General features: G+C 54.1%; 1 protein-coding gene across 1 annotated transcript; it reads right to left on the reverse strand.

The window, feature by feature from the left end:
• Positions 1-384: 384 nt before the first annotated feature.
• On the reverse strand, positions 385-7,846 carry SH2D6 (SH2 domain containing 6). The gene is made up of 16 exons (XM_040224288.1): positions 7,496-7,846; positions 7,080-7,114; positions 6,331-6,401; positions 6,106-6,238; positions 5,414-5,523; positions 4,557-4,617; positions 4,081-4,103; positions 3,628-3,688; positions 3,173-3,251; positions 2,983-3,013; positions 2,825-2,849; positions 2,567-2,644; positions 2,338-2,393; positions 1,996-2,079; positions 1,689-1,847; positions 385-946 (listed from the first exon to the last, which is right to left on the reverse strand). Exons 1-16 carry the CDS (start codon positions 7,651-7,653, stop codon positions 830-832), a joined length of 1,281 nt encoding a protein of 426 aa, XP_040080222.1. The 5' UTR covers positions 7,654-7,846; the 3' UTR covers positions 385-829.
• Between the last annotated feature and the right edge of the window lie 6,245 nt (positions 7,847-14,091).

Below are 14,091 nucleotides of genomic sequence, written 5' to 3' on the forward strand. Positions count from 1 at the left end.
TGTTTCCTGGGGTCCGCCCCACCCAGCGCTCAAAATCGGTCGCATCCCTCCCGAATGGAACGCTAGGCGGTAAATGGGTGATGGACAGGTTCTGAGCTCTGTTCTCGTCATTTCATGGGGTGGCGGAGCAGCGCCGAGCCTTTCTCCTGCCCCTACCCTGACTCCCGCAAACAGAAACAAAACTCAGCCCACCCAGGGCGGCCGCCACAGACCATCTAAGGGCCAAAACCCCAGCCAAGGGGCAGAAAAGGGGCCAGCCCTTCTGTCCTGGCCTGGCCACCACTGCTCTGGCACTCCCAGGCCCACGCTGTGCCCTGGGACACTTGAGAACCTCGGCGCCGCACGGAGGAGGCTGTCTCTGCTTCGCTCAACAGAATTCAAGAATTCATTCAACAAATATTTATTGAAAGCAAAACTATGTGCAGGGCCACCAAGTCTCTCCCAGAGGCCGGCTCCTTGTTAAACCTCCTACAAAATGCGGGTAGATCCTCCTTGTGTTCAAGCAGGACTGCCCAGACTCTCCCCTGTGAGGTTCAGCTTCCCCCAGAAGGGCTTCATTCAGAGCAGCTTGGGAGGCCAGGAATGGGGGCCCCGCCTGTCCCCTGCTTCCCAGTGGAGGGGGAGCAGGGAGTAGCAGTGGAAGGCTTTGGGTGAGAATGGAGTAGGGACGTGGGGGCACTTTCTCTCTCTGGGCCATCCTTCCCAGGGGCCTGGAGGGACCGGGGCAAAGGATGGGGGGATCTGGGGGTGGAAAACTGGAAGAGGAGAGGGAGACAGCCCAAGGGGCAAAATATGGGGCCAGAGGTGAGGCCGCACATGTGCTGTGGCATCAGGGCTTGGTGGGGAAGAGCAGGCAGGTGAGCTGCCGGCTGCCGCTCTGTCTGTCCAGGAGCGGGAGGGGGTGCTGCATGTAGTGGTGGACCATGGCAGCCACCGAGGAGAAGAGCTGGACAGGGAGGGGAGGGCATCGGTGAGGCCCTTGAGCCCTGTGCCAGGAGAAGCTTCCTGAGGGGGCTCTGGCAAGGGCGCCTTTGGACATTTTTCTACCTATTTTCCTTCCTGTTTGCCCCATGAAGCTCCACTGCGTCCTGCTGCCCCATTCCAGGCCTTCCCTGTGATGGCACCAGTGCACATTTCCCCCAAACAACTGGGGGGCCCCTGCCCGGGACCTCCGGTGTGGGGACCTGAGGAGTGACTGTCTCTAGTTTGCAGCCTAGCAAATGCTGGGTGCAAAGTTGAGTTCTTGGTACAGACAAAAATCTGGACTACCTGGGCCTTGCCCTCTTCCCAGCTGGGTTCATACAGGTACAAATGCCCCAGCTAGGCCTTGCAGGAGGCGGCATCTCCTCCAGAGTAGAGGGGACCTCTTCTCAAAGTGCAGGCTTTTGGGAAAGAGTTCAGACTTGTGGCCAAGGAGATTGATCACCCTTGGAGAGGATGAGATGGTTGGATGGCATCACCAACTCCATGGACATGAGTTTGAGCAGCTCAGGGAGTTGGTGATGGACAGGAAAGCCTAGCATGCTGCAGTCCATGGGGTCGCAAAGAGTCGGACACAACTGAGCAACTAAACTGAACTGATTGATCACCCACTCCAGAAAAAGACAAAATGTGGGGTTTTCCCCAGGGAAATGCTTCCAGCTGGGTCCAGGGGCTGCTCTGCTGAGCTTCACCACTTCAGCACCCACCTCCTCATGGTTCCTGCCCTCACGGCCCAGGGCATAGTGGCGACCGTCAGCCAGCCGCCTGATGGGAATGTTGAAGACTCGGCCATGGAGAAGTACTGCCAAGGTGAAGGGCTGGGTGCCGTGAGGGCCTGAGCTGGGGCGCACAGTGTAGGCTCCATCCTGGGGAGGAGCGCCCATCCATTAGCCTCACATTTCCAGCTGCAGCCCCGACTCCAATCCCTGCCCAGCTGCTCCCACCTGCCAGCCACAGCCCCTGAGTAGAAGGGGTTTCTGAGAAGGCCCTGGGGGTCTGCAGTGGGTGGCCCACCTTCTGGCATCGGAGCAGGGCGCTCTCAGCAGCATGGCGGTCACAGTTCCCTGAGTACCAAGGCTGACCCAGCAGATTGCCTTCCTGTACACACACCCAGCAGATCAATGATATGCCAGGGCACCAGATCAGGGATGGGGAGCAGAGAACACCCCGGCGGTGTGCAGTTATTTGTGTTCCTGTCGGTCTTTCCCAGGCTGAGTCCACGCAAGCTCAACAAAACATGTCCTGTCTAGAGCCACGCACACACATCCAGCCCAAAAGGGCTCCTGGGTGTGGACCTGGGCTCTGCTCCTGAAGGCCTCCCCTCTGCCCACCAGCTCACTCGCGGCCCCTCCTCACCTGGGCACCTGAGGTGTTCTGGGTGGCGGCTATAGAAGAAAGAGAGGTTCTCCTTTCTGCTGGAAGAAGCCGATTATAGCCCTGGGGCTGGCCAGGGATTAGACCTGGGAGGCTTTGGGCCCTGCTGCGAGGGTGGGGGAGGTCCCAGGAGGTGTGCAAAGGCTTGAAGGCCAAAGTGAGACATCCAGTGCTTTGCCCCTCCCCTCCTAGGGGTCCCGGTAGGACCCACCGGCTAGGCTACGCGTGACCTCCAACTGAGGAGCGATGTTAAGGTACGGGCTGGGAGCTTCCCGATTTGGTGCAGACCCTGGAAAATGCCCAGGGGAGGTCCTCTCAGACCTGCTGTCAGCTGGAGTCAGAGCTGCAGGGACCCCCTCAACCAAGCAGGGTGCAGGGGGCCTGGGAGACAGTCTGTGGCCTGCAGGGCTGTGGCTAGGGAGGGCCCCACATGAGTGCCTCGGTCCATGCTGGTAATGCCCATACTCACCTTCAGAGGTGGCCTTTGATGCTCCCTAGGACACAGGATGTTGAGTCAGGCCTGCTCCTTTGGGCCAGAAGTCCCACTCTGAGCTTCCCTCTCCCCCTCACTCCCAGCTCACTTCTGCAACCCTGCCCCCCAGCTCCACCCCAACCCCAGCCTCTTACATTCTGAGCTTCTTGAGGGGTTATGGTGGGCCTGTAGGGAGCAAATTGGGAAACAAGGGCTCGGGACTTTTACCTCCTTCAAAAGAAAAGGTTCAGTGACCCCAGAGATCTCAGGGTCAAGGCTGGGGAAGCCTGGGTTGGCCATTCCAACCCCCCACCCCACACACACACACAAACTCGGGGCACTCACCTGGGCCCCACGGATATCCTTGGTAGAGGGACTGGGGCCTTCAGGACTGGGGAACTCGGAGTCTGAGTAAAGGCTGGGACTAAAACAGCAGGGGTGAGTATCAAGCAGGGAGCTCCAGGAGCCTGGGGCGGGGCTGGGGGGCAGCTGCAGAGTCTTCTCCGATTCTCTGCAGCTTGACCTTTGGGGAGTCTGTCCAACCAGGGAGAGTGCTGTCCTGGCCACAACAGCTAGGAAGCCCCCACAGCCCCTGCTCTAAGGGGGTCCCCTCCGTGGCAGGCAGTGTGGGTCACTCTAGACCAGAGGCATCTGTGTGTGTGTGCCTGAAGGCAGATATGTGTTGGTGGAGTACTGAGAGAGGATGGGGCAGACCATGGAGCCAGAAGACTGTGCTGGACTGCTGGTGGGCAGCCAAGGGCCTCAGGGCAGGGCGGGGTGGGGTAGAGGGAGGGGTTCACCTGGACTAGGCTCACACTCCACATAGATGTCCTCATCGGGCTCATTCCCAGGGCCTGGCACCTAAGATAGGGAGGGAGTGCGGTACCCAGGGTTTGAGCAGTGAGTGGGAAGGAGGACAAAGCCATCACTTGGGGGAGCTATTGGTACCTCAAACCACCGCCCCCAATCCTAGGTGGAACCAGAATGACTAAAAGTGCTCCTTTGCCCGGAAGAGGGCACCCATGAGCACCTCCTTCCCATCCTGGGCTCAGAGAGCCTGAGAGTCCAGGAGGAGCTCTGGGCAGGCACCTCCCCGGGACACTGGCTGGCACCCTGCCAGAGCCCCTGGCCGAAGGGGAAGGGTCCTGCTCCAGGCCTCTTCCCCTGGTTTTAAGGATATTTTCTGGCCCTCCCACCCTACTCCACCACCACCACCACCTTCCTAGCCAGTCCTAGAGTGAGGGGCCACTCACCGCTCGGGCCGGTTCACCCAGCTCTGGTAGGAAAAGGAGAGACCCACCAGTCAGGAGCAGCAAGGAGAAAGGAATTCAGTGAAACTTAGGCTGGAAGAGCGGAGCTTCCTCGGAGCTTCTCTGAGGGGATCCTCAGAGCCAGCTTTGAAGTTCCAGGAGAAAGCCCTCCTCACCCCTAATTGCTTTACTTCATACCCCAGGGTGCCCCTCACCTGACCCAGAGACCTCAGCAGGTGCCCAAGGGGCCAAGGAGTCAGGGACTGTGAGTGAGGGCCTCAGCCTCCTCCCAAACTGCCTGCCCTAGGGGGATCAGCAGGTAAAAATGAGGAGCAACTGGGGGGATGCAGAGACTGGGCAAAGCATCAGACCAGTGTGAGACCAACTCCACTCTCCCCCTGACCTCATGGGATCCACGATTCCCCTTCTCAGGGCAGGGAACGGGTGGGCCTCGGAATGAGACTGGACATCTCTATTACCTCGCCTTCCAAAGGGCCAGCTCCGCTTCAGGGCCTCCAGTGGGCTCGGCGCTGCCTTGGGCTGTGGGCACAATGCAGTGGCAGGAGGGAGGACGGGGGTCAGGGAGCAGTAGCATGAGGAGGGCAAGACTGGCAGGTGGGACGCAGAAGGACTGTGTACATCTGTGCAGCTTAAAAATAAAAAACCCCGACTCTTGTGACCTCATGGACTGGCCCACCAGGCTCCTCTGTCCATGGAATTCTCCAGGCAAGAATACTGGAGTGGGTTGCCATGCCCTCCTCTAAGGGATCTTCTCAACTCAGGAACTGAACCCAGGTCTCCTGAACTGACAGGCAGATTCTTTACCGATGGAGCTACCAGGAAAGCCTCTGCCCCCAAAAACTATAACACAAGCGTTAATGTGCAAAGGAGGCGGCTCTCCTCTTTGCCTCTGTTCTGTGGCTTTTTCTTTGTTGTGAACCTCTTTTTCTTTTTATTCCCATACAATATAGGATGAAAGTGGCAACTCTCAAAGCCCACACCCGGGATCATGGAGGGATGACGGCTGGCAGTGACTGGCAGCTGAGCGAGGGCTTTCTTCACTCCACAGGCAGGGAGGGTCCTGAGGAGCTCTCAGCTTCGAGAGGTAGCGGAGCTTCAACGCACCCACCCACCCCTACTCCCCACTCCTGGCCCAGGTTAGAAGGCTGAGTCTTAGGTGATGCTGATGGGGAGGGTGCAAGGACCAGACCAGGCAGGTGGGAGGAGCCTCTCTCAACAGAGCTCTGGCTTCTGACAAGCAGCTAATTTTTCAGGGGCCTCTTGAATGCAGATGTGGGGGAATCTTGCATATGGGATGCCTCTTAGATTTACTCACTGGAAAATGGTACGCTGGGGTGGTGCGGGCGGGGAGGCTGTGTACCATCTCTGGCTGGGGCTGTGGTGGTGGCAGTGGTGATGTGGGAGGGCCCAGGGGAGCAGAGCGATCTGGAAAACACTCCAACATTGTGACTCTGTGGGCTCCTCCCACGCAGGTTCCTGTTTTCCTCTGGCCCCCTCAACCCAGTCTCTATTCCCTTCTCTCTCCCTCCCTCCCTCCCCTCCCTTGCTCTCTGGCTTCCCGACTGCCCCGTCGCCATGGCAACTGGAGGCGGCCAGCTTCCCTGCCCCCACCTGGCCGAGCTGGGAGCTGTGGGGGTGGGATGCCAGCAGCGACTGGGACTCTCCTGGCATCCCTACCCTTGCTTCAAGTTGTACAGGGATCTCGGAGTGGGGTCGCCAGGCCCCAGGGACCCTCGCAGGCCTCCTGCTTTCCCACTGTTGCCGTGGTTACACGGCCCCTCCAGGCTCGTCACCTCTTCCCAGTCATCCTCCCTCTCCCCTCCTCCCTCCCTTCCTCCATCCCTTTCTGCCCAGCCAAGAGGCCTCAGTGACTGCCAGCTGAGACCTCCCCTCGCTGCCCCAGGCCAAACAGAAGGGGACGAAGCAAAACCTGGGCCCTCTTCCCTTGTGGGGACCCTCCCGTTCTGCCTGATCCCCACCTCTCTGCCTCAACTTCCCAGCCCTCACCCGAGTACAAAGAGTCCTCCTCAGTGCCAGAAAGGTGGGCAGGGGCGAGGTGGCGGAGTAAAGCCTCACAGGGGGGCAGCTCATATTTATCCTCCTCCTCTTCCTCCTCCTCTGGGGCTTCCAGGAAGGGATGCTGAGCACAGAAGGACAGAAGGGATACAGGAGCAGTGGCGGCAGCCGCTGCCTCCTCCCACCCACCAGCTTCGGCTCAGCAGCTGGACTTACCCTGTTTCTCCAGGTCCCTGGGACAGACAGAGGAGATGGGCAGGGTTCATCTTTTCTGCAAGCTTGGGAGTCTGAACAGGAGACTGGTGAGACTGGCCTCATCCTCTCCCCGCCCAGCCCCTCTCTAGCATAAAGACTTGCTCTCTCTCCCAGATATAATAAACTATCTGCACTCTTCCAGAGGCCTCAAAGGAACCATTCATGATGGGCTTTCTCAACACTGCAGGAGGACCAGTGAGGCATTTTGGAGATAAGGGGCCCTAATGGCCTGTTCCGTTTATGCCAGGCCTCCACCCCATGTGTGTGTGCGTGCTAAGTCACTTCAGTTATGTCTGACTCCTGTGACCCCCAAGGACTGTAACCCGCCAGGCTCTTCTGTCCGTGGCAAGAACACTGGAGTGAGCTGCCATGCCCTCTTCTCCAGAGGATCTTCCGGACCCAGGAATGAAACCCGTGCCTCTTATGGCTCCAGCATTGGCAGGCAGGGTCTGTACTACTAGCGCCACCTGGGAAGCCTGCCAGTCCTCCACTCCATGCAGCTCTTATTCTGAACCAGACAGGTGAAAGAGCTAGGCCCAGTGACTTAGAAGCGCTGAACTATAATGGGCAGGAGGTATCCAGAACCCCCAGGGGAGACTCTGAAGGGACCCTGCACATCCCAGACTACAGTCCATGGGGTCCCCAAGAGTCAGACACAGCTGAGTGCACACACACGCACACACTACACATCTGGGGGGGTGATCACTTACTTGCACATCTTGGAGGTGGAAGCGGTGGCCCCGACCTGCAATTGGACTGTAGTCAGCCCTGCCCAAGGGGCCCTGAGTTTGTGTCAGCCAGACATCGCACAGCCCAGGGACAGTCACAGGCATGGCACATCCCCTGAGTTGTGCGACAGCAGCCTGGGACCAGGGAAGCAGGAGGAAGAGTCTGGGGGCAGAGCTCATGGCCCCGGGTGCACAGCTTGAGGAGCTGGTGCTCCAGGGAAGCCGGCAGCAGGGACGCCCTCATGTTTCCCGGGCAGTGGAGGCACATGAATGACCTCGCTGGGCGTGGAAGGACCAGGCAGAATCAGCACCACTCTAAGGATGGCTGTGCCCAGGAAAGTTGCAGCGAGGTGGAAATGAGAGGAGGGCGGAAAAAAGAGAGGAGCCCGAGGACTCACCTGGCCTTTCTCCTGCTGAGCTTCTCCTGAAAAGGGTCAAGGAGGGGAGTAAAGGGGTGATCAGTACATCTAGGATGACTCTCCATGTCCGGAGTCCTGGGGCCCCACGGTGGGCAGGTCTGTATATCAGGGGCTGCCCCAGAACCAAGTCTCACCATGGCTAAGCTAAAGGAGCTCTGCCTCCCCAGAGCCCAGGTTCTACCACAAATGGCCTGGGGACAGGGGCCCTATTGTTCCTATCATTTGCATCTCACATGCATCAGGAAGGAGAACCTGCTGTGGCCTTCAACCCCAGGCCAACTTCACCCATGCCACTCCTAGCCCTAGCTTCCCCTGGCCTCCCTTTCAATGCCTCCCACAGCTGAATCTCTAGCCCCTCTGCCCTGCACCCCCGCCCCCCAAAAAAAAACGGGAGGAAGAGCTCCCTCTTCAAAGCCCTGGCCCTCAACACTGGACCAAGGGCCCCCTAGTTTCCTGATCAATGTTCCCCTCCTCCTAGAGTTTCAGACTCCATTCAGGATCAGCCAGCCCACACCTTTTCCCAGTCGACAGAAAACAGGGCATTAGATCCAATTAAAAACAAGAGATAGGCTTTCCCTGGTGGCTCAGTGGTAAAGAATCCACCTGCCAGTGCAAGAGACAATGGTTCTATCCCTGATCCGGGAAGATCCCACATGCAGCAGAACAACTAAGCCACAACTATTGAGCCTGTGGTCTAGAATCCAGGAACCCCAACTACTGAGCCCACAGGCTGCAACAATGAATCTCGTGCGCCCTCGAGCCCGTGCTCTGCAACAAGAGAAGCCACTGCAATGAGAAGCCCGTGCACAGCAACCAGAGAGTAGCCCCAACTCTCCTCAACTAGAGAAAACCTGCACAGTAACAAAGACTCAGCACAGCCAAAAAAAAAAAAAAAAAACAGGAAACGATCCCTGCAGACAGTCTTCTTAAATCCTTTGTGCCTGCTCTCATTTGCTGGTGACTGGTGATCGATGATCACGGAGGTGAAAGTTACTGAAAAGCTCAGAAATACGTAGTAGTATTTAGTTCGACTGCTTTCTTTTGATTTATTTATTAATGTATTTGTGGCCTCACTGGTTCTTCTTTGCTGTGCGTGCTTTTCTCTAGCTTCGGGGATCAAGGGCTACTCATTGCAGTGCTTTCTCTTGTTGCGGGGTTCGGGCTCTAGAGCGCGGGCTCAGTACTTGTGGCAGACCGGCTTAGTTGCTCCGTGGCATGTGGGATCTTCCCAGAACAGGGATTGAACCTGTGTCCCCTACACTGGCAGGCAAATTCTCGACCACTGACGGCCGGGGAAGTCCCTGATTCCTTTCCTGATGGATGTAGTTACTCATTTGGTAGGTAGTTACTGAACGTCCACTATATACCAGGCATCATTCCAGGCGCTGAAGGTGCTGCAGGCAAGCTGAACAGGCAGGCATTACACACACATTTCCTCACTGGATTCTCACAATAGCCTCATGGTGTGGTTCCTAATTGTTTCCCTGCTTTGCTGATGAGGAAAATGAGCGTATTAGTCAGCTCAGGCTGCCATCAGAGAATACCCCAGGCTGAGTGATTTAAACAACAGAAGTTTATTTCCTCACTGTTTTGGAGGCTAGAAGACCAAGGTCAAGGTGGCGTCAGGGTTGATTTCTGGCTAGAGCTCTCTTGCTGGCTTGCAGACAGTCAGCTTCTTGCTGTGTCCTCACATGGCCTTTCTTCTGTGAATGCAGGCAGAGAGAGAATTCTTTTCAGAGAGAGAGGTTTCTTTTCTTTTCTTTTTTTTAATGTGGAGCATTTTTAAAGTCTTTATCGATATGTTACAGTGTTGTTTCTGTTTTGTCCTTGTTCAGTCACTAAGTCATGTCCAACTCTTTGTAACCTTGTGGACGGTAGCACACCAGGCTCCTCTGTTCTCCACTATGTCCCAGAGTTTGTTCAGATTCATGTCCATTGCGTCAGTGACGCTATGTGACCATCTCATCCTTACTATCCCCTTCTCCTTTTATCTTCAATCTTTCCCAGCATCAGGGTCTTTTCCAGTGAGTCAGCTCTTCGCATCCGGTGGCCAAAGTATTGGAGCTTCAGTCTCAGTATCAGTCCTTCCAGTGAATATTCAGGGTTGATTTCCTTTAGGATTGACTGGTTTTGATCTCCTTGCAGTCCAAGGAACTCACAAGAGTTTTCTCCAGCACCACAGTTAGAAAGCATCAATTCTTTGGCCCTCAGCCTTCTTTATGGACCAACTTTCACATCTGTACGTGAGTACAGGAAAAATCATAGCTTTGATTTTGTTTTAAGTTTTGTTTTTTGGTGGCAAGGCATGTGGGATCTTAGCTTCCCGACCAGGAATCAAACCTGCACCCCCTGCATTGGAAGGCAAAGTCCTAACCACTGGACCATCAGGGGAGTCCCTAGAGAGAAATTTCTGATTTCTTCTAATAAGGACACCAGCCCTATTGAACCAGGGCCCCACCGTTACGATCTCATTTGCCCTTAAAAAAATTTTTTTTTCTCATTTCCCCTTAATTACCTCCCTAAGGGCCCAGTCTCCAAATACAATCACATGTGGAGTTAAGCCTTATGAATTTGGAGGGAGACACAATTCAGTCCAGACCACTGAGACTCAGAAATGAAGTGACCTTCCCAAGGTCATACAATTGGTAAGTGTTGGAGGTGGGATTCAATGCAAGCTTTGCACAAGCCAGAGCCTACGCACTAGCCACTGAGCATCCTGTACCTCACCTAGGACTGGGTCTTGATCCTCCTTTCCTGTGATAGAATTAGAACGTCAGTAGTCACACGTTTCCTTTAGATGCCCATAACATCCTAGTGCTCTGCTGTTTAGTTGCTAAATCGTATCTGACTCTTTTGTGACCCCGTGGGCTGTAGCCCGCCAGGCTCCTCTGTCCATGGGATTTCCCAGGCAAGAATACTGCAGTGGGTTGCCATTCCCTTCTCCAGGGGATCTTCTTGACCCAGGGATCAAACCCACATCTCCTACATTGGCAGGTGGATTCTTTGCCACTGACCCACTTGGGAAGCCCCAGTGCTCTGTTACCTGAGTGAATTTTGGAACTCTTACTTCTGAGTGAGTGAGTGAGTGAAGTTGCTCAGTTGTGTCTGACTCTTTGTGACCCCATGAACTGTAGCCCACCAGGCTCCTCCATCCATGGGATTTTCCCGGCAAGAATACTAGAGTGGGTTGCCATTTCCTTCTCCACTAACTTCTGAGTTTTGAGGCAAAAAAGAAAAGGCCAGGCCAGGCCTTGTGTCAGGCTCTGTTTAGACAGGAAATGAGGGGACACAGATGAGGATTGTCAAAGTAAGACCTTTCTAGGGCACTGTAACTTTCCTGTGGCTTTTACTTTGGTGACATCCTAGCTGTTAGCTCAAAGGAACAATGAAGGCCATGTACTTGCATCTCTGGAGGCTGGGGGCACTGGGGAGAGGGCCCAGGGTTGGAGCTGGCCACAGACAACAGACAGGAAGACCAGATAATTCTTGGGACCTGCAACCAAAAAGACACTTAAGAAGCTATGAACTCAGCAATAGGAAAGGATGAAATAGGGAACTTCCCAGGTGGTCCAGGGGCTAAGATTCCAGGCTCCCAATGCAGAGGACCCAGGATCGATCCCTGGTCAGGGAACTAATATCCCACATGCTGCAACTAAGACCCCACACAGCCAAATAAAGAAAGAAAGAAAAGGGTGAAATAATGCCATTTATAGCAACAGGGATGGACCCAGAGATTATTATACTAAATGAAGTAAGTCAGATAGTAAAAGATACATATCGTGTGATATCGCTTATATATGGAACCTAAAATATAGTACAAATTGAGAATTCCCTCCTGCCCTGGAGGTTAGGATTCCTAGCTTTCACTGCTGTGGCCTGGGTTCAATCCCTGGTCAGGGAACTGAGAACCTGTAAGCCGTGGTGTGGCCAAAAAACAAAAACAAAAAAATTTAATAAATATATAAAGATTTTAAAAATAGTACAAGTAAACTTATTTACCAAACAGAAAGAGACGCACCAACATAGAAAACAGACTAGTGGTTATCAAAGGGGAAGGAGTGCACATGTCAGTCGCTTCTGACTCTTGGCAACCCCATGGACTGCAGCCCACCAGGCTCCTCTGTCCATGGGATTTCCCAGTAAGAATAGTGGAGTGGGTTGCCATTTCCTCCTCCAGGGGACCTTCCTGACCCGGGAATTGAATCTGCATCTCCTGCTTGACAGGCGGATTCTTTACCGCTGAGCCACCTGGGAAACCCTAAAGGAGGAGGAAGGGATAAATTGGTAGTAGGGGATTAACAGATATACACTACCATATATAAAATAGATAAGCAACAGGATTTACTGCATAGCATAGGGAGTTATATTCAGTATCTTGTAACAAACTGTCATGGAAAAGGATCCAAAAAATAGTATATATATATATATATACACATATATACATGTATATATATACATATATAGGTATATATGTACATATATATATATGAAACTAACACAATATTGTAAATCAACTATACTTCAATAAAAAAGAAGTTATGGAAAGTCATTGGGGTAGTTTGAGAGGTGCCCATTTGGTGTTGTAGGAAAAACTAAAAAGAAAATCAAGAAAGAATCTGGGCTTGGAGTCTGGGATAGGGGTTTCCTCCCGATCTCCCCTCCCTAGCTGACCTTTGTTCTATATTTAGACCATCAGGCAGGGGGCAACTTCCCCCCTACCCCAAAGGGACCTCCTGTCAAACTCAACAGGATTCTCTAGACATTATCCTGATGTGAACCCCAAACTGAGTGGTCTTCCCAGTCCAGACAGCTCTGGCCTCAGCCACCTCCTCTCCTGTTCAGGGTTTTGCATAGGCAAATGCCAGGGCCTGGGTGAGGGAAGTAGGATAGAATCCATGCCTTCTGGGTGGGGGCACTGGCTTGGCAGATCAGGGAGCAGGGGACGGACAGAGGGTGTCTCATGGCTTTGTGTCACCGCAGCCAGGCCTGTAGCACCATGCTTCACGCTGATGGCACAGGCAGATTTGGACAGCCTCTTTATCCATCTTTGGCACAGCATCGTCTTGTGCACATAACTATAGCTATTCCTTTGGGATGAATTCCTAGAAATGGAATTGCTGGAAACTCACATTTTAAAGGTTACAGTGCCCCACTGTCTGGCAGCCTCTGAGTGTCAATTTTATGGTCTTCTCACAGCTCCCAGTGATTCTCTGCATATTCCAGATCTCAGCTGCTGATCTCCAATGATAAGAGATCCAACATCCTCAGGCGCAACGTAGTCTAAACCCACCCTAAGAAAAAAAACAGCTCTGGAGAGCAGTGTTCCCCCCATTTGCATGATCACAAGAATCACTGGAAGACTTATTCAAGTCTTAGGTTCCCAGACCTTCCCTGAGATCTTAAAAATCAGATGTTCCAGGAGGGAAGTGGGAATCTATATTATTTTAAACAAGCGTCCTAGATGACGCTTACGAACATTCAAGTTCAAGAAATGCTGCTCTAAAAAACGCTTCTCATTCTGAGAAGATGCAACTCCTAGGACATCTTTAGAATCACAGTCAGCCTTTAGCTCATTGGGAACACAGGGGTCGCCAGCAAAGAAGAAACGTGACACAGACCCCGCCCTCCAGAGGTCCCTCCCAGTGATAGAGGACAGGCCGCAGGAGACGCTCCATCTCGCTAGGCTACAGTTGTCCTCTGTGTCAATGGGGATGAGAACAGGGCATTCCTTGTGGTGGAGGCGCTTCTGCTGAATAAGATGAAGCACGTGAAACACACATTGGGCTTCCCTGGTGGCTCGGTGGTAAAGAATCTCCCTGCAATGTAAAAGAAACGAGTTCAATCCCTGGTCGGGAAGATCCCCTAGAGAAGGGACTGGCGACCCACCCCAGTATTCTTGCTTGGCAGGCTTCTTGCAAGTCCATGGGGTCGCAAAGAGTTGGACACGACTGAGTGCCAGAGAGTTTCATGAAACACACAGCACGTGTGCAGTAAGTGTCACCTCTTCCTGAGGAGGTGGTGCTGAGGTCCATGGTGGTGTTGCCAGCAGACAGGGAGGGTGGCCAAGGTCGGCTGGGGTCCCCAGCATGTGTGAAGCATTGTGAGCAGGAGGGGGTGGTTTCTGAGGACCTGATGGAGGATAGGTCGGCGGGCTGTGGTCAGAAGTTTCAGGGGTGGGAGAGTGTAGGTTATGGAGCAGGAGATGCTGAGATGCTGCCTCTAAAGACTGAAGATCTGCCATCCCCACTGGCTGTGGAGCGCTTCCTGCTTTGGGGGCTGCCTCCTGCAGTGCTGCAACTTCTTGCCTCCAGTCCCAGAAGCCAGATGAGGCTTTCCCTGGCCTCCTTAACTGCTGGGGTGCAGCCATTCTGCCAGCCAGGTGCCCCAACACTGGGCTTTGTAACCAAAGCTGGCACCCCAGGGCCATCTACCCTAGGGACGGGGTGATCGCTATATCCTCTTTCCAGAGGGCAGAGAGGCTGAGACCCCAGTGGAACCAGGACCGGGATCAGCTCGGCCATGGCCTTTGGGACATTGTTCCTGGCTCGTTCTCTGGTCTTTCTGGTAACGTAACC

This window comes from Oryx dammah, unplaced genomic scaffold (assembly GCF_014754425.2).
Source record: "Oryx dammah isolate SB20612 unplaced genomic scaffold, SCBI_Odam_1.1 HiC_scaffold_25, whole genome shotgun sequence".
Classification (NCBI taxonomy): domain Eukaryota; kingdom Metazoa; phylum Chordata; class Mammalia; order Artiodactyla; family Bovidae; genus Oryx; species Oryx dammah.